This window comes from Anolis sagrei, chromosome 2 (assembly GCF_037176765.1).
Source record: "Anolis sagrei isolate rAnoSag1 chromosome 2, rAnoSag1.mat, whole genome shotgun sequence".
Classification (NCBI taxonomy): domain Eukaryota; kingdom Metazoa; phylum Chordata; class Lepidosauria; order Squamata; family Dactyloidae; genus Anolis; species Anolis sagrei.
In genome coordinates, this window is record NC_090022.1 from 130,168,100 (window position 1) to 130,188,798 (window position 20,699).

At 39.8% G+C, this 20,699-nt stretch overlaps 1 protein-coding gene across 2 annotated transcripts in view; it reads left to right on the forward strand.

Moving 5' to 3' along the window:
* RNF213 (ring finger protein 213) overlaps positions 1 to 20,699 on the forward strand; it is a 132,420-nt gene that overhangs the window by 2,194 nt on the left and 109,527 nt on the right. The window contains exons 2-9 of one of the 2 annotated variants that reach the window (XM_067463861.1): positions 1,618 to 1,802; positions 2,966 to 3,616; positions 5,931 to 6,103; positions 7,245 to 7,403; positions 10,662 to 10,858; positions 11,066 to 11,352; positions 14,327 to 14,580; positions 16,539 to 16,748. In XM_067463861.1, the coding sequence (XP_067319962.1) occupies positions 3,305 to 3,616; positions 5,931 to 6,103; positions 7,245 to 7,403; positions 10,662 to 10,858; positions 11,066 to 11,352; positions 14,327 to 14,580; positions 16,539 to 16,748 (1,592 nt within the window). In that variant the 5' untranslated portion in view covers positions 1,618 to 1,802; positions 2,966 to 3,304. The remainder of the gene's footprint in view (positions 1 to 1,617; positions 1,803 to 2,965; positions 3,617 to 5,930; positions 6,104 to 7,244; positions 7,404 to 10,661; positions 10,859 to 11,065; positions 11,353 to 14,326; positions 14,581 to 16,538; positions 16,749 to 20,699) is intronic. The other variant, XM_067463862.1, reaches the window with a different exon arrangement.

The window sequence follows — 20,699 nt, forward strand, 5'->3', positions numbered from 1 at the left end:
AGGGGCTGACAATTTTACTTGATAATAATAATAATAAATCTTTATTTATATCCTGCTTTTCTCCCACAAATGGACCCAAAGGGGCTTCCAGCATGTTAAAAATACAGTAAAAATATTGGAGAACATAACCTTTTAAAGGAGAGCCAAAAACCCCTTTAGAGCATAATCTTTTCTTGTGGTATACAACCAAATGTAATTGGGATAGGCAATAGTTTCAGTTGTTAGTCTGAATAACCAGCAATTTCACATCTGTCAGGAAAAATTAGATTTGCCAGTTCATAAAAACAGCAGAGCTTTAGAAATGTTTTTATTTCAGTGCCCAAAAAAGTGCTCTCCCATATCATGTATTCAAGAGAGAAAAATGAAGTAGACTTTGATGGAAATAACATATTTGGTTTACTCACAACTTTCATGTGTTCAGTATATACAAAAACTTATTAGTCCAGTTCCAAATATATTTGAGATGGTTGCTTGTGCCAGTCAGCCAGGATATCTCTCATGTAACAAAACAGAGTTAGGTGTCATCTGTGTACAAGTGGTACCGAACTCCAAAACTCTGGATGGTCTCTCCCAGTGGCTTCATGTAGATGTTAAACAATGTGCAGGAATGTACAGAACCCTGCAGGACCCCACAGGAAAACGGCCATGGGGTCGAGTAGGAATTCCCCGATACCACCTTCTGGGTCCGTTTCTCCAGGAAAGAATGGAGACACTGTAAAACAGGGACCCCAAGTCCCATTCCTGCTAGGTGGCCCAGAAGGATATCATAGCCGATATCCAGAGAGGTCCAGGAGAACCAACAGGCACACACTTCCCTTGTCTAGTTCTCTGTGTAGATCGTCTACCAAGGCGACCAAAGCAGTCTCAGCTGGGCCTAAAATGAGATTGAAATGGAACCAGATAATGATACTAAGTACCTTACTGTGTTTCACATTTCTAACATATATGTTTGGTGCACTTGTACATCTTTGCCAGTTTGACTAGTGTCAGAAACCATCTATACATAGTTTTATAGGAATTCTTTTTCAAATCGAAACTTAGAACATTGTTCTTTTGACCACATTCTCTCCCAGCTCTCCAGCTTGTTGTCCTTCCTCTAATTGCATTTTCAATAGAAATGAGCATTTTTTCCAATTAAATGGACATTGTCTGTACATAAGTTTATTTTCAATAGAGCTTTGCTTTCTATAAATATTTTTTGTCCATCTTATATCTTTCATAAAGTTGTCTATGTTTGTCCAAATGGACTTCCACTCCTTGTTCCAACAGTTCCTGTCGTGTTTTAAATCTGTTGATCTTGTTCAAATATTGTTAAGTCCCTGACTTTTACAGGATCTTGAAGCAGTGGAGGCTTGTGTCCTGAGATCATATAATTGCATCTTGTATCATTTTAATTTACTTCAATCTATGTGTTTCAGTGTCTCCTCTGTATGACAGCTATATTCTAAAATCCACCTTTGAGAACTCAGTAAATAAAATTTGAGGGTGGGAAAGAAAACCCATTTCATTGACTTTATGTCGTTTCTAAGATATATACCCATTTACACTCCCTTGCCTCTGCAGTGACTGCAGATTTTTCTTTAGTTGATTTTCAGAGAACCTTTGTTTTAATTACAGAGAAGAGAGATGCAAACCTGTCCTCAGATTTGGGGACAGAGCCAGGGGGAGAATTAAATGTGGAAGGTTTTCCTTCTTTGGGACCATTGTTTGAGGAACACCCACCCACTAAACAAGCACGGAGGGAGACAGACCAATCCCTGCCAGAGAGCCTTGAGAGTGAGGCCTCATTCTCACAGGAAAAAGTAAGTATGGCTTGTGTATATGGTGTGTGCAGTGAGAAGGCTGTAGTCCTTCTCATTTGGTGAAGTAGAGAATGAGAGAGTGTTGCAGAACTGAGAAGGCAAGAAAGTTTATTTTATTTGTATTGTATAGCATTGAATTTTTGCTGTTAGCCATTCTGAGTCCTTCCACAGAGGTAGAGAAGAACGGGATACAAAAGTTCTAAATAAATGAATAAAAAATTTCATACCGCCTTCCACTCCTCTGTTGCTGACTAGCCCCGTCCCCTTGGATAGACCATATCAGTTCTGGATTATTAAATATGGTTTTCTGTGGGTGAGCAGATGGTGACTACTGGATGGCATATGTTCTGTATCAGAAACTAGAGCTAATATGCTCTATCCAATGCAGTTTTCTGAATCAGCACTCGAAATAACCAAACGTAGAGTTGACCAAAAACTGACTCATAACCCTTTTGGTACTAATGTTGGAGAGTGGTCCCTTGTCAAAGTAGTCCCTGGTCAAAAAAAGATTGGGAACCACTGATATACATGGAAGGTTGATTTCAGGACCTCCCATGGATGCAAGAAAATGCACGTGCTCTCGAGCCCCTAGTAAACATGATGTAGGAGTCCTTGGAGAGAGAGCCCCCCCCCCCCCAGGGAATGCATGTTTGGCAGCTACCTCTGCAATTGACCTGCTCCATTTTAATAGGTATTAATATGCTTTACCTTGTGTTTGTAGGCTTTATAAGCCTCTCCCAATTGTCTCAACTTATTTGTTTTGCTAGAACCTTTGTTCAGTGTTCAATATGTTTTCTGATGTTTATTTGTAGAGTGTTTTAATGTTTTTTTAATTCACATTTATATGTCAATTGATTTTTAATTACTTATGTTATGTATTGCTTTTTGCATGTATATTGTGGCATTGAATTTTGCCAAACTATAAGCTGCTCTGAGTCCAATTATTTATACAATAATTTATACAATTATTCGAGTGGGAAAAAATATAGTAAATACATAAATAAATAAATTGATTTCAGGTGTGGCGTGCATTTAGGCTGGCCGGGCACTTTGAGAACTCTCAAAGTGATTTCTGTATAATATACACATAGGCATAATTATTTTTGCTTGAAAAACTGTAAAAGCAGAGGTTTTCTTAAAGTAATTTTTATTCTGTTTTGCAGAAAAAGAAGAAAAATAATCAGAAAGATTCTGACTTGAAAAATCAGGAAACCTTGGCAGAAACCTTAAGTTTGACGTTACGTACCCTTGATCATTCTCTAAGTCCAGAAAATACCTCGCCGAAAGGAAATCAGACCCTAACAGCTAAACCGACCAAATCACATACCGAGTCTGTTGATGATAGTAGAGGTCTGATAGATCCAAATCCCTTGGGTACAAATCAGAATTCAGAAAGTGTTATAGAAAATAAAGAGAGTGTTGATGGCAAAGCTAAGGTGGAAAAAAACAGTAAAAATCGTGTTGATGAACAACACACTAGTGTTGCTGTCACAGTAGAAAATATGAAGGAGGAAGTCTCCAAAAAAGATGTTATAAATGATGAACATGCAAGTTCAAGCAAAAAACAAAGTGATGTGAACTCTGCAACTGACCAGTCTTTGGGAAATAAATTGAATAATCAGAGTTTGGATAGAGATGGGCAGGACATGTCATATATTCACTCCTGTATTGAATCTTCTGAAAATAAAAATCCACAATTGCGTTCAGAAAAGCATAACATGGAAACTGTGGAATCTGAATCTGAAATGGGACCGAGCTGTAAAACAAGTGTTGGAAAGGTAGACAAGCAACAGGACAGTGTTTCAGTTACCAAAGTAAGTTGCTCACCAGTTCTGTTGATTATATGCTGGTTTTGGAATGACAAACCTTCCAAAGACCTCTTTGGCATGAGAGTGGGAGAGCTCACCTTCCTATCAGTGGTAGTGGACTCCCAAGTATTTTATCTTCCTTGCAGATTTTATTTAGATACTGAATAATCTACATGACACGACAAATGATGCAGGCCGCCATTAGCCAAATGTGTTCAATACGAGACTTGGAGCATGACTGCTTGGAACTTATCATCAGTATGAACTGGCACTACTGCGAAAATAGTCCTTTCAGTCACAAAACAGAAAGGCTTACCAGAAAGATATCATAAATGATGGCGTCAAAAGCTGCTGAGAAGTGCAGCAAAGCTAGAATGAAAGACAGTTTAGGATTCGGCCTTGCAAGCAGATCCCACCGCCTCTTCACACTTGAGGTGCTTGTTTCCGTGGCATTTGATAGGCTTTGGACAAAGCATTAACATAGGAAGGACTGGGAAGAGCATGTGTTAAAACACAGAATGTCATCATGATTCATGAGTGTGGCTAGTGTTCCATTCGTGGCCCTTGAGCCCCACTTTGCAGCCCCTGATGCTTCCTGAGTTTTTTTTTTTTTTGTAAAGTATCCAGGCCATTTCTTTATTTTTTTCTGAATCTTGGGCTGCCAAGTTGTTAACATACAACTAAAATTTTAATCAAAATTTAATTGTTATTTATTTATTATTTATTAATCAATTTTATATACCGCCACTCCCCAAAGGCTCAGAGTGGTTTACAATATACGCATGTGATACATTACATATAAAATCAAGAAAAAAACTTCGATCAGCAAAATTCAAATGCCAGCCAAAATAAATAAGTTTTACAAGCTCTATGAAAAGAAAGTAAATCTCGGAGAGCTCGTGTTCCCACTGGCAAGGAATTCCACAGATAAGGAGCCACCACCGTGAAAGCTCTGCCTAGTAGACATGAGATACAGATTATTCCTAATCCCATTTCCCCCTAAACAGCACATTTTGGGTGTACTAGGTTTTTAACTGCCACCATTCTTACTCAGTATGACCAGTGGTTATGCTGGTAGAGTGATGGAAGTTGTATTTGTACACATCTTGCACATCTTGGGGGGGGGGGGCAGAGGCCGGCAAGGTGCAGTAGCCCACAGTGCTGCTGATGTAACATTGCAAAAGTGAATTACTGAGAGATTTAATGTGTACCTCACTCACATAACAAGCTTTCTTGTGTTCTGTCTTCCACTGGCAGAGATACAGACTAGAACTTAGTGATACTCAAAATGATGATTTCTGGATCAGTGGTAGTATGGAAGAAGCCCTTAGGTGCTGGCTTATGTTTCCAGGAGTTACAGAAACAGTGTAGCTAATTGATGCAGATACAATGTTGGCTGTTAGCTCTCTGAGAGGAAAATGTTACCAGTCCACATTAGCTAGCTCATAGGGCTGTCCAAACACGGAAAAATTTGTTTTTAAACTCGATTCGTTTTTAGGGGTTTTTTGCATTTCGTTATTTAAAAGAATTCCAAAATTTTCCTTTAAAGAAGTTCGATATTTACGAAATTTTGGAAATCATAAAACAATTACGAAACGATTACGAAACAATTACGAATCGATTCGTTAATGGCGGCCGCGATCGCGCAATACGCTAAAAAAACTTCTGAAGCTTCCCTCTCCCTCTGTTGTTGACTGTTGGTGTGATAATTATATTTTTTTTCACTGAGAAAACAAACAGCAACCCTAAAACTTGCACCAGACATGCGGAAATAATAACGAAACATTTACGAATCAATAACGAATCAATTACGAAACAATTACGAAACGAGTTGGAAAAATTCGTTTCGTTTTTTAGTTGCTCCTGAATGGTTCAATATCGCTTCGTTATTAAAAAAAAATGAATTTTTAACGAATTACGAAATTACGAAACGAAATCGCCCAGCCCTACTAGCTCAAGGAACACTGGAAAGGAGAATCCTTGTGTTGGGGGCGGGGAAGAGTAACTTTCAAATCTGCAATTCCATGATCTTATACTTCTTGTATACAGGAGGGTGGGGCAGGAAGGTGATCAAACATAATAGAGGTGACTGCAGTATAGAACTTGCCTAGCAATACTGAAAGAATAATTTATTTATATAAACACAGGTTGAGTCTGGGGCCCCTTCTGTTCTCAACATCAAAGTACCTAATCACTTGTTGCAACCAGGATGAAAAAGTCATTTCCTCTTGATCAGGCCACAAATGGCTAACGTGGATGTATGGTGAAAGGTAGCAAATTTATGTATACTTGTTTTAAAGCATACGTTTGTATGTTTCAGAAAGCAAAGATGGAAGATGAATCAAAAATAGGGGGAATCTGTGAAAACAAAGAAACTCCAATAGAAAGATCTGAGAATAAGGGAAATACTTCTGTTACAAATCAGAAGCAACAAACAAAGCAGATGACAAGAAATCAACAGAAAAATGACAAAGTCAATAAAGTTAAACAGAGGTATAGCATTCTTTCTAAAATTGTGATATGATTTTGAATGTTGAAAGAACTGATTAATAAGATTTATTTCTATAGACTATTTTTGTTTCTTGTTCGGTAAGGAAAGATGGCATTACCCACAGCTTTTTTGGAAGCAAAAAGTAAACCTTAATAAGGAAGGTATAAGTTAATTTGAAAAGAGGATCGGTACATCTTGAACTGCAAAAACTATTTGAAGTGTATTTGCTATATTTTAATCTGTTTTTACCACACTCTACAATTTAATTGTTTTTTTTAACTTTTGTATTATACCTTTTAAGCTTTACTAAAGTGTGGGATTGTTATCTGCCTTAAGTCCCCATGGGGAGAAAGGCAGGATATAAATATGTTTTTAAAAACTCTTTCTATATAAGCGGTTAACTTTAGCATTCCCATGTTGAGTCATCCAGAAATTTAAATCAGAAGATGTTTTACAGGAGATGTTTTAAAAAGCTGAAGTACTTCAGGCTATAAATAAGCTCCCTAAAATGGAGTGTGGAAATAGGTCTTAATTTCAAGAACCTGTAGTGTCTATGTTTGGAATAGGATTGATGAAGCAGTGCTTGTTGAGGCCAAAGAAAGAAGGAATCGATTATATGTAAGCCTGTTACTTGAAGATTATCATTCGGAGTAGTCAGAAAAAATTAAAATAGTAGTAGAACCTGCTGGTATTTGCAAAAGATTATAATTGCTAGTCCAGTAGAAATAAGATTATATCATAGGCCCTCCACGTGAACTCCATTTGACATACCAATAACTTAGGCAAAATAAAAACAAAGATTGATGTGGGAAATGTAAGTATATAAATGTAAGTGTATCTTTTATTAAAAGCAAGTTAAAATCCAGGATCATGCTAATCATAATTAGTAGTACCAGTTAAAGTGATATTATATTAGTACCTATGACATTTTTAGCTTTTCTTTGCATCTTAAAAATGAATTTTCTAGTGCATGATCTAGTATCCAAACAACTTGATAGTTTTTGTTTCCCCATTTTGGTTTAATCTGTAGAGTTTTAGTATGGACAATTGATTATTATGGATCCATTTTCATTTAGAATGAATTTTATTTGCCTTCTTTGATACACCGGAATAATTTATGCTATCTCTTTCTTACTGTTGTAGCCATGTTTTACTTAGGGATGGGATTACAGTATATTTTCATGCCATACTGTCTAAAGACTTCAAATTAGATCCTGAGAAGCACAAAATCTTCATTCGTGCAGAAGGAATTGCTGGTTTTCAGAAGTGGAAAGACAATATTTGTGAATTGAATTGTGCAAAGTAAGTGCAGTGATGCATGTTCATGCATACTCTAAATTCATGAGTCATAAAGAATCTTTCTTAAGGCCAATTTTGACATAGAATTTAGTTGCTACTATGACTTCAGATCATGAACTTCTTATTGCTCAATTTAGAATAAAACTAAAAAGATTAGGGAAAACACACAGACCAGTAAGGTATGATCTCACTAACATTCCTAGCGAATATGCAGTGGAAATGAAGAACAGATTTAAAGCACTAGATTTAGTAAATAGAGTCCCAGAAGAACTATGGACAGAAGTTCGTGACATTGTTCAGGAGGCAGCAACAAAGCACATACCAAAGAAAAAGAAAATCAAGAAGGTAAAATGGTTGTCTGCTGAGACGCTGGAAGTAGCCCAAGAAAGGAGGAAAGCAAAAGGAAACGGTGATAAGGGGAGATATGCCCAATTAAATGCACAATTCCAAAGGTTAGCTAGAAGAGATAAAAACTATATTTAAACAAGCAATGCATGGAAGTGGAAGAAGAAAACAGAATAGGAAGGACCAGAGACATCTTCCAGAAAATTAGAAACATTGGAGGTAAATTTCAGGCAAAAAATAGCATGATAAGAAATAAAGATGGCAGGGACCTAACAGAAGCTGGAGAGATCAAGAGAAGGTGGCGAGACTATACAGAAGATCTGTATAGGAAGGATAATAATATCGAGGATAGTTTTGATGGTGTGGTGAATGAATTAGAACCAGACATCCTGAGGAGTGAGGTTGAATGGGCCTTAAGAAGCATTGCTAACAACAAGGCAGCAGGAGACGACGGGATCCCAGCTGAACTGTTTAAAATCTTGAAAGATGATGCTGTCAAGGTGATGTGTGCCATATGCCAGCAAATATGGAAAACACAAGAATGGCAATTAGACTGGAAAATATCAACTTATATCCCCATACCAAAAAAGGGAAATTCTAAAGACTCATCAAACTTCCGTACAGTGGCCCTTATTTCTCATGCCAGTAAGGTAATGCTCAAGATTCTGCAAGGAAGACTCCAGCAATACATGGAGAGAGAGTTGCCAGATATACAAGCTGGGTTTAGAAAAGGCAGAGGAACGAGAGACCAAATTGCCAATATCCGCTGGATAACAGAGAAAGCAGGGAGTTTCAGTAAAACATCTCTGTTTTATTGACTACTCTAAAGCCTTTGACTGTGTGGATCATAATAAATTGTGGCAAGTTCTTGGTGATATGGGAATCCCAAATCCCCTGAGGAATCTGTATAAGGACCAAGTAGCAACAGTAAGAACAGACCATGGAACAACAGACTGGTTCAAGATTGGGAAAGGCGTATGGCAGGGTTGTAGGCTCTCACCCAACCCATTCAACTTGTATGCAGAGCACATCATGCGATGTGTGAAGCTTGAGGAATGCAAGGCTGGGGTGAAAATTGCTGGAAGAAACCTTAACAACCTTAGCGATGCAGATGACACCACTTTGATGGTCGAAAGTGAGGAGTAGCTGAGGAGCCTTCTAACCAAGGTGAAAGAAGAAAGTGCAAAAGCTGGGTTGCAGTTAAACATAAAAAAACCCCCAAAGATTATGGCAACAAGAATGATTGACAACTGGGAAATAGAGGGAGAAAACGTGGAGGCAGTGACAGATGCAAAGACAGGTATTTCTAGGTGCAAATATTACTGCAGACTGCAGCCAAGAAATCAGGAGACGCTTACGTTTAGGAGGAGAGCAATGACCAATCTTTATAAAATAGTGAAGAGTAGAGATATCACACTGGCAATGAAGATCCACATAGTTAAAGCAATGGTATTCTCCATAGTCACCTAGGGATGTGAAAGCTGGACCATAGGGAAGGCTGAGCGAAGGAAGATAGATGCTTTTGAACTATGGAGTTGGATGAAAGTTCTGAGAGTGCCTTGGACTGTGAGAAGATCCAACCAGTCCATACTTCAAGAAACAAAGCCCGACTGCTCACTGGAGGGAAGGATAGTAGAGGCCAAGATGAAGTCCTTTGACCACATCATGAGAAGAAAGGAAAGTTTAGAGAAGAGTATGATGCTGGAGAAAATGGAAGAAAAAAGGAAGAGGGGCCGACCAAGGGCAAGATGGGTGGATGGTATCCTTGAATAACTGGATTGACCTTGAAGGAGCTGGGGGTGGTGACGCCCGACAGGGAGCTCTGGTGTGGACTGGTCCATGAAGTCACAAAGAGTCGGAAATGACTGAACGAATGAACAACAACAACAGCATGACTTCATCTGTGACATTAACAATGGTTTTTAGCCTTATCTGTCTCTTGCCAGATAGGAGAGGATTGAGTTTTATTTCTGAAGTTTCTTTACAAGGGCAACAAGAACCCAGGACCTGGGCTTACTGGTTGCATGCTGAAGGAAGAAGATACAGCTTTATTTTCTTTTCTGAAAACAAATTATATTATACATTGGACAGGGATAAGGTGCGGAGGAAGAAGAAAATTCATTTCAGTTAATTAAAGTCAGTCTGTAAACCAGAAATGCACTTCTTCAGGATGCCACTAGACAAAGTTGCCTGTGGCTCATATAGCCCTTTGGATGTTAAAAAAATGCAACCCCCGAAATTTCCAGGAACCCACCAAAGACCAAAATAAACAAAACCATTTTTGCGTTACATTCGGATGATTTTTATTCTGAAACCAACCAAAACCATCTCTATACAGCTACAAATGCACCAGTGTCAGTAGAAATGAGTGGTGAGTATCAGTAGAAATGAAACCACACAATACTAAATACAAAAGGATATTTGGGGAAAACACTGTGAAAAACTTGGTCTTTCAGAAGTTCCCCACTTACCCACTGAAAATTCTCAGTAACCATTCAATGCTGGATGGCATTTTAAAAAGAAAAATTGAGAACTGGTGGATGAAGTACACAATTTTGAGAGGGAACAATCCTATTATTTTTATTTAGGAATAAACTGCCGTATTTTGATGCAGGTTTGTTGGGTGTTAAAGGAAAAATAATATATATAAATAAGCAATTTTTGGTAACTAACCCATAAAACAGTGATAAATAATGAGTTGTGTCAGTGATTTTTCCATTGAGCATGCTTGCATATCTGACCTGAGAATATTAACAGTAATAAGCTAATAAGAGTTTAAATAGAGGTTAATCTCTTTGTTATGCATGTCTGCTTTCTTCAAAGTTACTGCTTCAAAATGTGTTTTTACAATAAATCTATAGCTTGCTTTGCTGCTATGTTGTACATATGTACATATGTTTTTTTTCAAAAAAATAGGGATCTTGGTGTGCATGGTCACCTCATTCAAGGCTGTGTAACCATTCATAAGGACAATATAAACAGATACATTCCCTATAAATATTATATTAAACGTGAGAAGGATGGAGAATATGAATTCATTTACAAATCTTGTCCAAAAGGAACAATTGTGAATCGCTGTTTGTATATATCTTCAGCGTATCTCTCTGGTACAGGTAAGAAATTATTTCTACTATATGAGTTTAATTAGATGATGCATAGAAGTTATTTATTTCGTATCAAAAGCATTGCATAAATTAGTATAAAACTGATAAAAATAGAAGGCGCGCAGGCGGCTAAATGTCTTTTGACCAGCAGGCAAGGAGGTAACTATATTGATTGAAACTTGTGCTGTGAAACCTAAAGGGATTTCTTTTCATTAGCAGATTGGCATCAGTATGATGACATTGTATGCGCTAAACCCCCTGATACTATGTACCAGAACATCAAGAACTTTTTTCAAAACCCAGAAAACAAAATTGTGAAAGGAAAAGAACTTGCAGCAAAAGAAATGCTTCGTAATCTCTTCAGTGTTCTAAATACATGGACTCCTCTTAATGTCAAGAACTTTCTCAAACAATTCAGTCAGTTTTACTTCGTGAATAGTAAGCCAATGGTACATGAGATACATGCAAAGGAATGGGAAGAGCTACCATTTAGAGAACAGGAGGTATTGTAATTCCATGTTACCAGTACCTGAAATAACACAACCAAAATGAATGGCATCCTTTCACTTGTTATGTCTGTGTTGCTTTTGCTTAATTCTTTGCACCTAAGGTAGAACTGATGACTGAAGGTTTTGGTCACAATACTTTCTATTCCACCACCGAGGTGGATGAAATGGAAAATCTGGACTGTGTAGATGTGTGAATTCTTCTACAATAGTCTCATTTGAGTAATACTATGAGACATAATGCTATTTTCCACAAATACAGAGCTGCATCATGTTTGAGATGTATAAATTGCTCCTTGGTGTGCTTAAATATTGGGAGGTTATTCATTTGCAAGTTTAGACTCTTCTGCACTTCTTATTAGGGTTGCTTTTTCAGAAATGAAACTGAGCTATATTCTATAGAGGAAACAAGTTTATACTGTAAAGAGAGAAATAAAGGTTTCCCTTTGACATTAAGTCTAGTTGCATCCGACTCTGGATTTGGATGGCTTCCTAATGGTTTTGAGAGTTTCTTGATGATGAAGATGAAGTGTCTTCACCCAGCATCTGAGTTGGGCAGGCAGAGAGCTGCAGCCTGACACTGAGGAATCAATCCCTACAAAGCAGGACCAGGAGCCTCAGGGAAGTAGGAATGCAGAGTTAGGGGAGGATCAAAAGCTTCAGGAAACAGACCGGGAGTAAAGCATTCCAGCTAGGCTGCAATTAAGCACTGATGGTTCATTAGATCAGTTAGATCTAGTCAACTGATCTAACTGATCTAATGAACCATAACTTCAGTTAGTGAGATTGCCTGGCTTTGACCCTTGGAAAGAACTCTGGACTATTTGTATGTGCTGCCCTTGTTGGACTGATTGCTATAAATAACTTTGGACTGTCTTTGACTATGAGATGGTGAGATTCTGTGGCCAGGTCTTTGACATGTGCTTTTTTACAGGCAGTTATGTTTCTCCTCTGGGTTGGGGAAGTGAACAGGGCACAGGAATTAATTCTGAGTATTACCTCTTATGGAGTGGAGCTGAATGGAGCACCAGCTGGTAGTGAAGTGAAAGAAGTAACAGTTAGAGGAATGTCAATATAAAATGCATATGGGTCCAATAAAAAATGTCCCTGTTCCTCTCTGAGGGCCTATTCTGTAGCAATACAGGTAGCAAAAAGAAAAAAACAGCAATAACCCCAGGTAAACCTACAGTCACTATTACAAGTGCAAATAGCTGATCAGCACAATTGCTTTCATGTGCTGAGCAAGAAGAGAGGAATCTAGACTACTCAACAGCATTCTGTGAACAGCTTGTCCAGCAAATTGGTCTATTCTCACTTGGTTACACAGACCCTTCAGATGTACCTTTGACTACTTTTCTGTTTCTACTGCCTGAGCATGTGAACAGGATTCTTGAAACGGGGGATTACAAATGTATATTAGACCCTTGCCTTTCATAGCTTACTTTAAAAAGCCAGAATGGGACTTAATTGATAAGAGGGAATAGTCTATGCCTCATGAGAACAAGGCAGATTTGCATCATGCCAAAAGGAGGCAGTTAAAAGACTATTATTGAAAAAACCCTCCATCGATCCCATTATAGTGGATAACAACAAATAATTTTTCAGCATTTCAATTTTTATGCAAGATGTTGGGAGTATGTGGTGATCATCCAGACACAGAGATTCCTGGATGCCTGGGATGATCTCAGATAATTCCAATCAGATTTCAGGACTTGTTATGAGCCAGAGACAGCTTTGGTTCAGTAGACAACCTAGGTTGGGAACTGAGCCGGGACAATGTGTCCCTTTTGGTTCTGCTGCATTTTTTATAGTCATCAGTTATGGTTTTCTTCTAGGTTGTCCTGATGAGTTGGAACTTTGAGGCACTATTTTACAGTAGCTGTGTTCATTTTTGGAGATGTGAACCTACTCAAGTCTTTGGCAATGGCTTCAGTTTTGTTTACCATGCTATTTATGAAACCTGATTGAAGGATTTTATTGACTTGTATACTGTTATTATAAGCCACCTTGGAACCACATTGTGGAGAAAGGCAGGGTAGAAATATACTAAATAAATAATTAAAACATTTGGCTGAGGTTATCCAGATGTTTGGTGTCCAGTGCCATCAATATGCAGATGGCACTCAACTCTAATACCCCTTTCCATCTTGGTCTTAGGAAATTGTCCTGATTCTAAATCAGTGTCTTTTATCAGTAAAGGACTGAGTGTAGGCAAACAGATAGAGCTTAATCCAAGCAAGGCAGAGGTGCTTCTGGTCAAGCAAAAGGCAGATCAGAATACAGTGATTCAGTCTGTGCAGAATAAAGTTACACTCTCTCTGAAGATTCAGGTTTATGCAGCTTGGGTCCAGACTTTTTCAGAAGTGCTATTGCCCAATATGAGTATGCCAGGACACCAAGATCTTCAGAGGAAGGCTTTCTTTTGATCTCACCACCAGACTTGCTTGATGAGGACAAAAGAGAGCTCCTTCTCAGTGGTTCCTACCACCCTTTTGAATGCTCTTCCTTAGTGGTCTAGGCTGGTCTCTCCCTCTTTCCTTCACTGCCAGGTGAAGATATTTTTTTATTTAAGCAAGCTTCTACTGATGGGAACATGAAAGTCGGTCTTTTGGTTGGCTCTATCATGCTCTAGTACTAGGTTATACTGGCACCCTCCTTTTTGTCCTTTCTTAAGCAGGTGGATGCCATTTTTGTTTTGATAGAGCTTTGATGGCTGGGCTAAGGCCTTTTTGGAGCGTGTTACTCTGTTTATATAATATATATTTTTTATTTTTTTACTGTTTTTCATTATATTATTGAATTCTATTTTGAACATATGTGTGATGTATTCATTTAATATGTTTTAGCTGTATATCTTTTAATTTTTGTAAGCCCTCTTGAATGCCAGAAGGACCAGCATGTTATAAGCATCATCATTTGTCATCATCATCTGTGCAGTTACTTTCAATAAGTCTTCTCTCTCTTTCTTTAGATAAAGATTTTAATACAAAAATATATGAAAGAAGTAGCCCAATCCCTTCTAAATCAGAACTCATCTGAGAACATTGCAGTGCAAAATAAACTGGGCCTGCCATTGATCTTCCTTCTATTAGGAAATGACTACTGTCTTTCAACAACAAAAGATGACTTGTCACATTTGTGTTCCCTTCTTTGTTTGGAGAAATCACCAGAGGATGCAGTGAATGAAATGAATTTTATTAAAAAGGTGTTTTCAGAGGTTCAGTGGTATGTATGTGTATGTTTGTAGAGTATATATAACCTGCTCTTCAGTGATTAAGACTTCAGGCTTACAATCTAATGAAGACATGACCCAAGGGGGGGGGGGGGGAGGGGGAATAAATACATCAGAAACCTCTAGTTCTTTACCTCAGAGGCCAGGCCAGTGGCAATTGGGGTGGTGAAGGGTGTGCAACCTTCTAAGCATATTTGGACTGCCAAGTTATAGTAACCTTTAGGCAAAATGGTCAATGCTAAAGAATTCTGGGAGTAGCAGGGCAGCATCATATGGAGGGTCACACGTGTTGCTGTGGAAGATTTCAAAACATTGATACTACCTCTGTTTGGGAGGTGCCAGCAATTTAACCGAGAATGAAAGTGTTTAAATGTTTCCTCTTCCTGTGCACTCTTCTGAGGATGACTTTGCCTTCTCTCCTGATAGGAGTGCCTAGCTGGGTCTATTCCTTCTGTAATCATGAATCTTTTGGGGTTTCTGGTGTTGCTTGTATTGTTTGCTCAGCTTTGTCATTTCGGCTATGGTAGAATTTCTGTAATGAAAATACCACTTACTGAGAGCCGACAATCTGAAGTTATGATTACATATAGTGCCAGACCCTAGAAACTTCCTTATCGACAAACACATTCCTGATACATTCTGTACTGGTCACATACATCACAAATAAGGATCACCACATGAGCATTAGATAATCGTTCATGTATACTTTGGCATTGTCTGCATAACTCTGAAGTTCTATAAAATATTGATGCTTAAAATAAACCTTTTCTATCTCGACCAGGGCTGTGAGTACCTTGAATTTAAAGCAGTGCTGAGTCCCAGTGAATCCTTTAGTCTGGTTTATTATTTGTTATCTGTTTATGTTTCTTCTCTGTTTTAGGGTTCATTTCAGCACCTTTTCTCACCTGGGGGGTAAAGTAGGAATGAAATTTCAGATCTTACCCAATGTAACATACAGGCCCATTTTCATCAGCATCAAAATCATAGGCGACCACTTGCGGCCAAGTATGATTGTCTTCCAAGAGTAGAATCTTAGTGGTGGGTCTGTAAGTTGCTGCAGAGACCTATTCTGGACCTGCATGATCTTTTGCAGTGAGGACATATATTTCCGGATGGAAGATAGTCATGATGAGCGTTTGCTTGACATGACTTCCTCTTAGCATGTTTCTTTCTCCCTCTATATGTGCCACTTCAGAATCTAGTCATCTGCATAGTGAAACTGGTTTCTGCCAAACCAACCTCTAACCTACCTAAGTGGTCAGAGTAGATGAGTCCTCTCATTCAGAAGTCTCAGTTCTCTCAATTTGGCTGGGGAAAAGGCCCCGTCCCCTATGACTTAAGACATGCACTTTCCCCACATATGAATAATGTAGACTTCCTAAATCACCAAACAGTTACAGTATAATCAACCATATCTGGTGTCACTTTTGCAGCATTTTAAAATGATATCACGCCTTGCCTTGCCTAAGTAGTGTATGAGGTTAATGTATTCCTTTTTTCTCCTTGGCAAAAATAGACTCTCATGTTAAGATGTCAGTGTTGTCTTTTTTCCATCCTTATTTCTTGCTCCCTCAGTCACCAGGATATATCCTCACACATGGAAATATGAGGCCCAGGCTTCAGAGAAAGAAACCTAGCAAAGAATTGGTGTTTAGATCTTAGTCTGTTACACCTGTAGTCAGAATGTTTACTATCTATTTTGAAATGGGAATACTTTCACCATTGAGTGAAGGCACTTGCCTCCAGCCAACTGATGAAAAGCATGATAATCACATTTTTTGAATTGACTAGCCAGCCCAGCCAGAAATTGTGGGCTTCTCTGTATATCAGAAAAGGACAATTATTGTATATTGTAATATGTTATATGAAATCCTGCTAGCTTTGAGTTAGATGTTGGATACAACATTTTAACTTTGCTGTGCATTAATTTCTTATTTTTTCTCTGTTTCAGCATGGAAGAAGCCTTGATTGTTTTCTGCAATAGGTGTATTGAGGAGGACATTCATCTGTGGGTGTGGATAATCCCAACTGTACATCTTTTTAGTAATTCTGTTGATTCTAAACGTGCTCAGGTGAAGTTTCAGCTTGAATCTGAAGCAAAATGGGCAAGAATGGAACACATTCCATTCATAGAATGCAGGAAGAAGCAAGAACATAAAACGTAAGTTTGGCTTCATGGGCCTTAATTAAGTATTCTCATCCCTGAATTCTTCCTAGAGAATTAAGCTGATTCTTTTTTATGGTCTCAGTTAATCACATAAATGGGTTATCCATTATCTATTATCATCTGTAAAGCACCTTTGGAATCTCCAGAGTTCCAAAGATTCATTTTGGTGGTAATCCCACCCACTCTCCCTGCTGGTATATATAGGTGGGTCCTGCAAAATCCCCAGTTTTCTTTTTGTCTGCTGCTGCAGCAGCATCATCAATAGGAATCTTTGGCTTGTAACATGTATTCTTTCTTTGTTTTTGGCATTTATCTCTGTCAGGTTTGGCTTATGGCCTGATTCTTTGGTCATTTCAATTTGGAATGTTTATTGGCTTTTCTTTGATTTATTAACTTGGACTCAGTTCATCTTCTGTCTCTTTGTTATTCTCAGCATGCACCTTGACCATCCCTCTTCTGATAGTCCCAACCTCAGCCTAGCCTAAGAAATGGGTTTGGCCACTTCCTTCAAAAAGTGTGTCAACTGCAGCAGATATGCAACTGCACTGTGTTAAAACCACCTATGCTCCCATGAGCCTTGTCACTACTGTGTAACTCCCAAATCTGTGTTGTATTGGCACTCCTGGCATAAGTGTCTTCTACTGAGGCACCTTCTTCCTCGTGTAGTCTGTGAAATGTGCACAGATGGGTTCCTGCGCATGCGCAGCAACTTTTGGAACATGTAGACATTATTAACTGAAATTTAGGCAGAGGCCCTGCCCATACTCCCCATGATTATATAAGGCCCAGGGCGGGGCTATGCCTCAGTTTCGTCTTTCTGAGAGACAGCAGCAACAAGGATCTTCTCTCAGCTTGACTTTTCACTTACCTTCGACTCAGACCGTTTGCGATGACCTGCCTTCTCCAACCCCAGACCTGAACTGTTTTCAGGCTAGATCTTTGTCATGACCGCTCTATCCTTTAAAAAGTGCACGTCCTGTGGGATTAATCTCCTGGATGCTGACCGGCATTCTAAATGCTTAGGAGAGTCCCACAGCCGACAATCTTGCTCTATTTGCTTCCGCTTTACCCCTCGGACTAAATGCAATAGAGATTCCCGCATCAAAACTCTTTTATATGAGCAGGCATTGGCTCCTGAGGGTGCGTAGCCACCCAATCGCCCTAGCCCTGAGCCCTCCATACCCTCCCTTGCTCAGGAAAAACACGAATCTTTCTCCCCGCCCTCTGCGGTTCAAACAGATCCAACCCTGAGTTCTGCTCCTGATAGGGAGCCTCCCAGAAAGAAGGCCAAGGCTTCTAAACAGCCACGCCACACCGCAAAGTCAAAACAAAGCTCCACCAAAAATAAAAAGGGACGGCAACTCGGTGGTGATCAGCCCCTGAGTCCACCCCTGCAAACTGCTACTCTCCCCGATTTGGGAGTTGTACAACTGAAAAGAGGACTGAAAGAAGGAAAGAGAAGGAAAGAAGGAAGGGGGTGGCTGGGGAGGAAGAAAGAGGAGGAGGAGAAGAAGGTTGCAGGTTCGAATCTGGGGAGCGGCATGATTGGATCCAAGATGGCGCAGAGTGAAACGCCCTGATAACGTTGCTCCATGGCTTACTTACTAAAAACTTCTAAAAACTAAAACTAAGAATCCGAAACAGTCTGAAGGTTGAGGCATGTTAACAAGATAATTTGCTGACTTCTACGAAACGGAGTGACAATTTATCTAAGCTAATTTGAAACCCTGAAGAACTCTTTTATCAGAAGACTCGGTGTTTCTCATGAGTTGTTTTTCTATGGATATCTATGGCAAGGTAAAGGGTTTTTTCCCCCTTCTTTACTGGATGGTCCTTTTTCTCTACAAATAAAGATATTTTACTCTTTTATATTTTTACCCATATTTTATTGTTTTGGTTGCAGTTTTTAATCACTGACAAGGCTTATTGGTTCTCTCTCATTTAATTTGTAATGGGAAAAGGAAGAGAGAACGACCTCTACCAGACATTCTTTAGCAAGCAAATTGCTGAAGAATGGAGAGGTTTCTCCAAAGGAGTTGTATAACTGGAGCGGAGCACTCTCCTGGAGCTGGACGAGCTGCCTCATTTACTTCCCCTAGAACCTCCCATCCTGCTTCTCCAAACTAATGAGCAGGCACCTTTGGAACTCGATAATCCTCCTCAACTGGCTCTAGTAACCCCTGCTACTACCACACCATGAGAGCTCCTTCCTTCCCTAGCACCGACAGCCAGGGAAAGATCCAGAGACAGCCCTCCTTCCCCTTCCAGACGCTCCCCTCGGTATTGCAGGCACTCTCCGGCCTCAACACCAGAGTGCGCTTGCTTCCTGAAACCCATCCAGAGCCACCCACTTCTATTCCCACTCCCATTCCCTGGATCCACATTTTTACTACCCTCATGACTATCCATACCCTTTGTACCCCCCTCCTCCCTTTCCCATGTGCAGATCTTACTTCCCTCCTTAGGATTATTGAGACTGAGAGAACTCGTCTTCATTGATAGAGGCAACCTTATTCACCTCAACCTAAATGCTCTAAGGCTCCACCTTCAGCCACTGTTTCCCGCCCTCCAGCCAGGGGCGGCTCAACCCATTACGCAAAGTAAGCATTTGCAGTATAGTTGATTTTGCCCAGGGGTGCTCTTGAGGCACTCTTGGGGGAAAATAGACCTTGACATATGCGAGTTGTAGTTACTGGGATGTATAGTTCACCTACAATCAAAGAGCATTCTGAACTCCACCAATGATGGAATTGAACAAAATATGGCACACAGAACTCCCACGACGAACAGAAAATATATATCAGTGATTCGTTGGGGTGTGTGTGTGTGCCAAAATACTGTTTGCTTACAGTTGAAAATTACCTAGGACCACCTCTGCCTCCAGCTTCACCCCAATCCCCTCCCTCCTTCACCCACACTCCAGCACTACAACCTCAGCCAACCTCCCCCCCCCCCCCCGAGGAGGAACGCGAGACTATTGAGGTACAATCCAACACAGAAACTCCCACCCCACCAGATCCCTCCTTGGATCCCAGTCCTGATTCTTAACAGGCAGAAGACTTCAAGATTTTCTCCTCCTTACTCATTAGGCTCTCCAAGGCCCTAAATCTCTCTACCCCTCAAGTCACAGATGTCATAGATGACCCCTGCTTCTCCTCCAAGCAGCGGACACCTCTCTCTACCACCCTCCCAACTTTACCTTATTTGCTCCAAGTAATAAGGACAACTGGAGTTGCCTTTGGTCTGGTTCCAGCAGCATCCAAACGAGCAGAAAATCTTTACCGGCTGGATCTCTCATCAGCCATATGGCTTTCCTAACTACATAAAGACAACTCTGTTGTGACAGATGCTCAACCAAAACCAATTCAAAGAAATCAATTCTCACCTTCAGACAAAGAAGGGAAAAAACTTTATGCCATGGCCCAAATGTTCTATTCCTCTGCTTGCCTCTTCGTTTGCATGGCTCACTGAAGAGTCTATATGAGTGTGTACCAGAAATTTCTCTGGAACAAACTTGGCCCTTTTCTTGACCTATTACCTCCGACCTACCAAGCCTTGGCTAAAGCCTTCAGACAAGACACGCTATTTCTGGCCAGTCTACAAAAAGACCTGGCAAAGAACTCAGGTGACACATCAGGCAAACTCATAGCAGGAGCAGTAGCTTTGCGCTGCCATGCTTGGCTTCAGGCCTCCACCCTTTCTCCTTCAGCCCACACTTTGACTGAGGACACACCAATGGATGAGGCTGGTCTATTTAATCCTGACACTAATTCCCAACTTGAGCACTCACACAAGATGAAACAAACAGCCAACAAATAAGAACAACAGTCTCACCCATACCGCCAACATCAACAATGGGGTCCCTACTCCCACTATCCTCAATACTACTGCAGACAATATAGCCCTCCCTCCCACAGGGGAAAACAGTGTACCCCCCTCATCCAC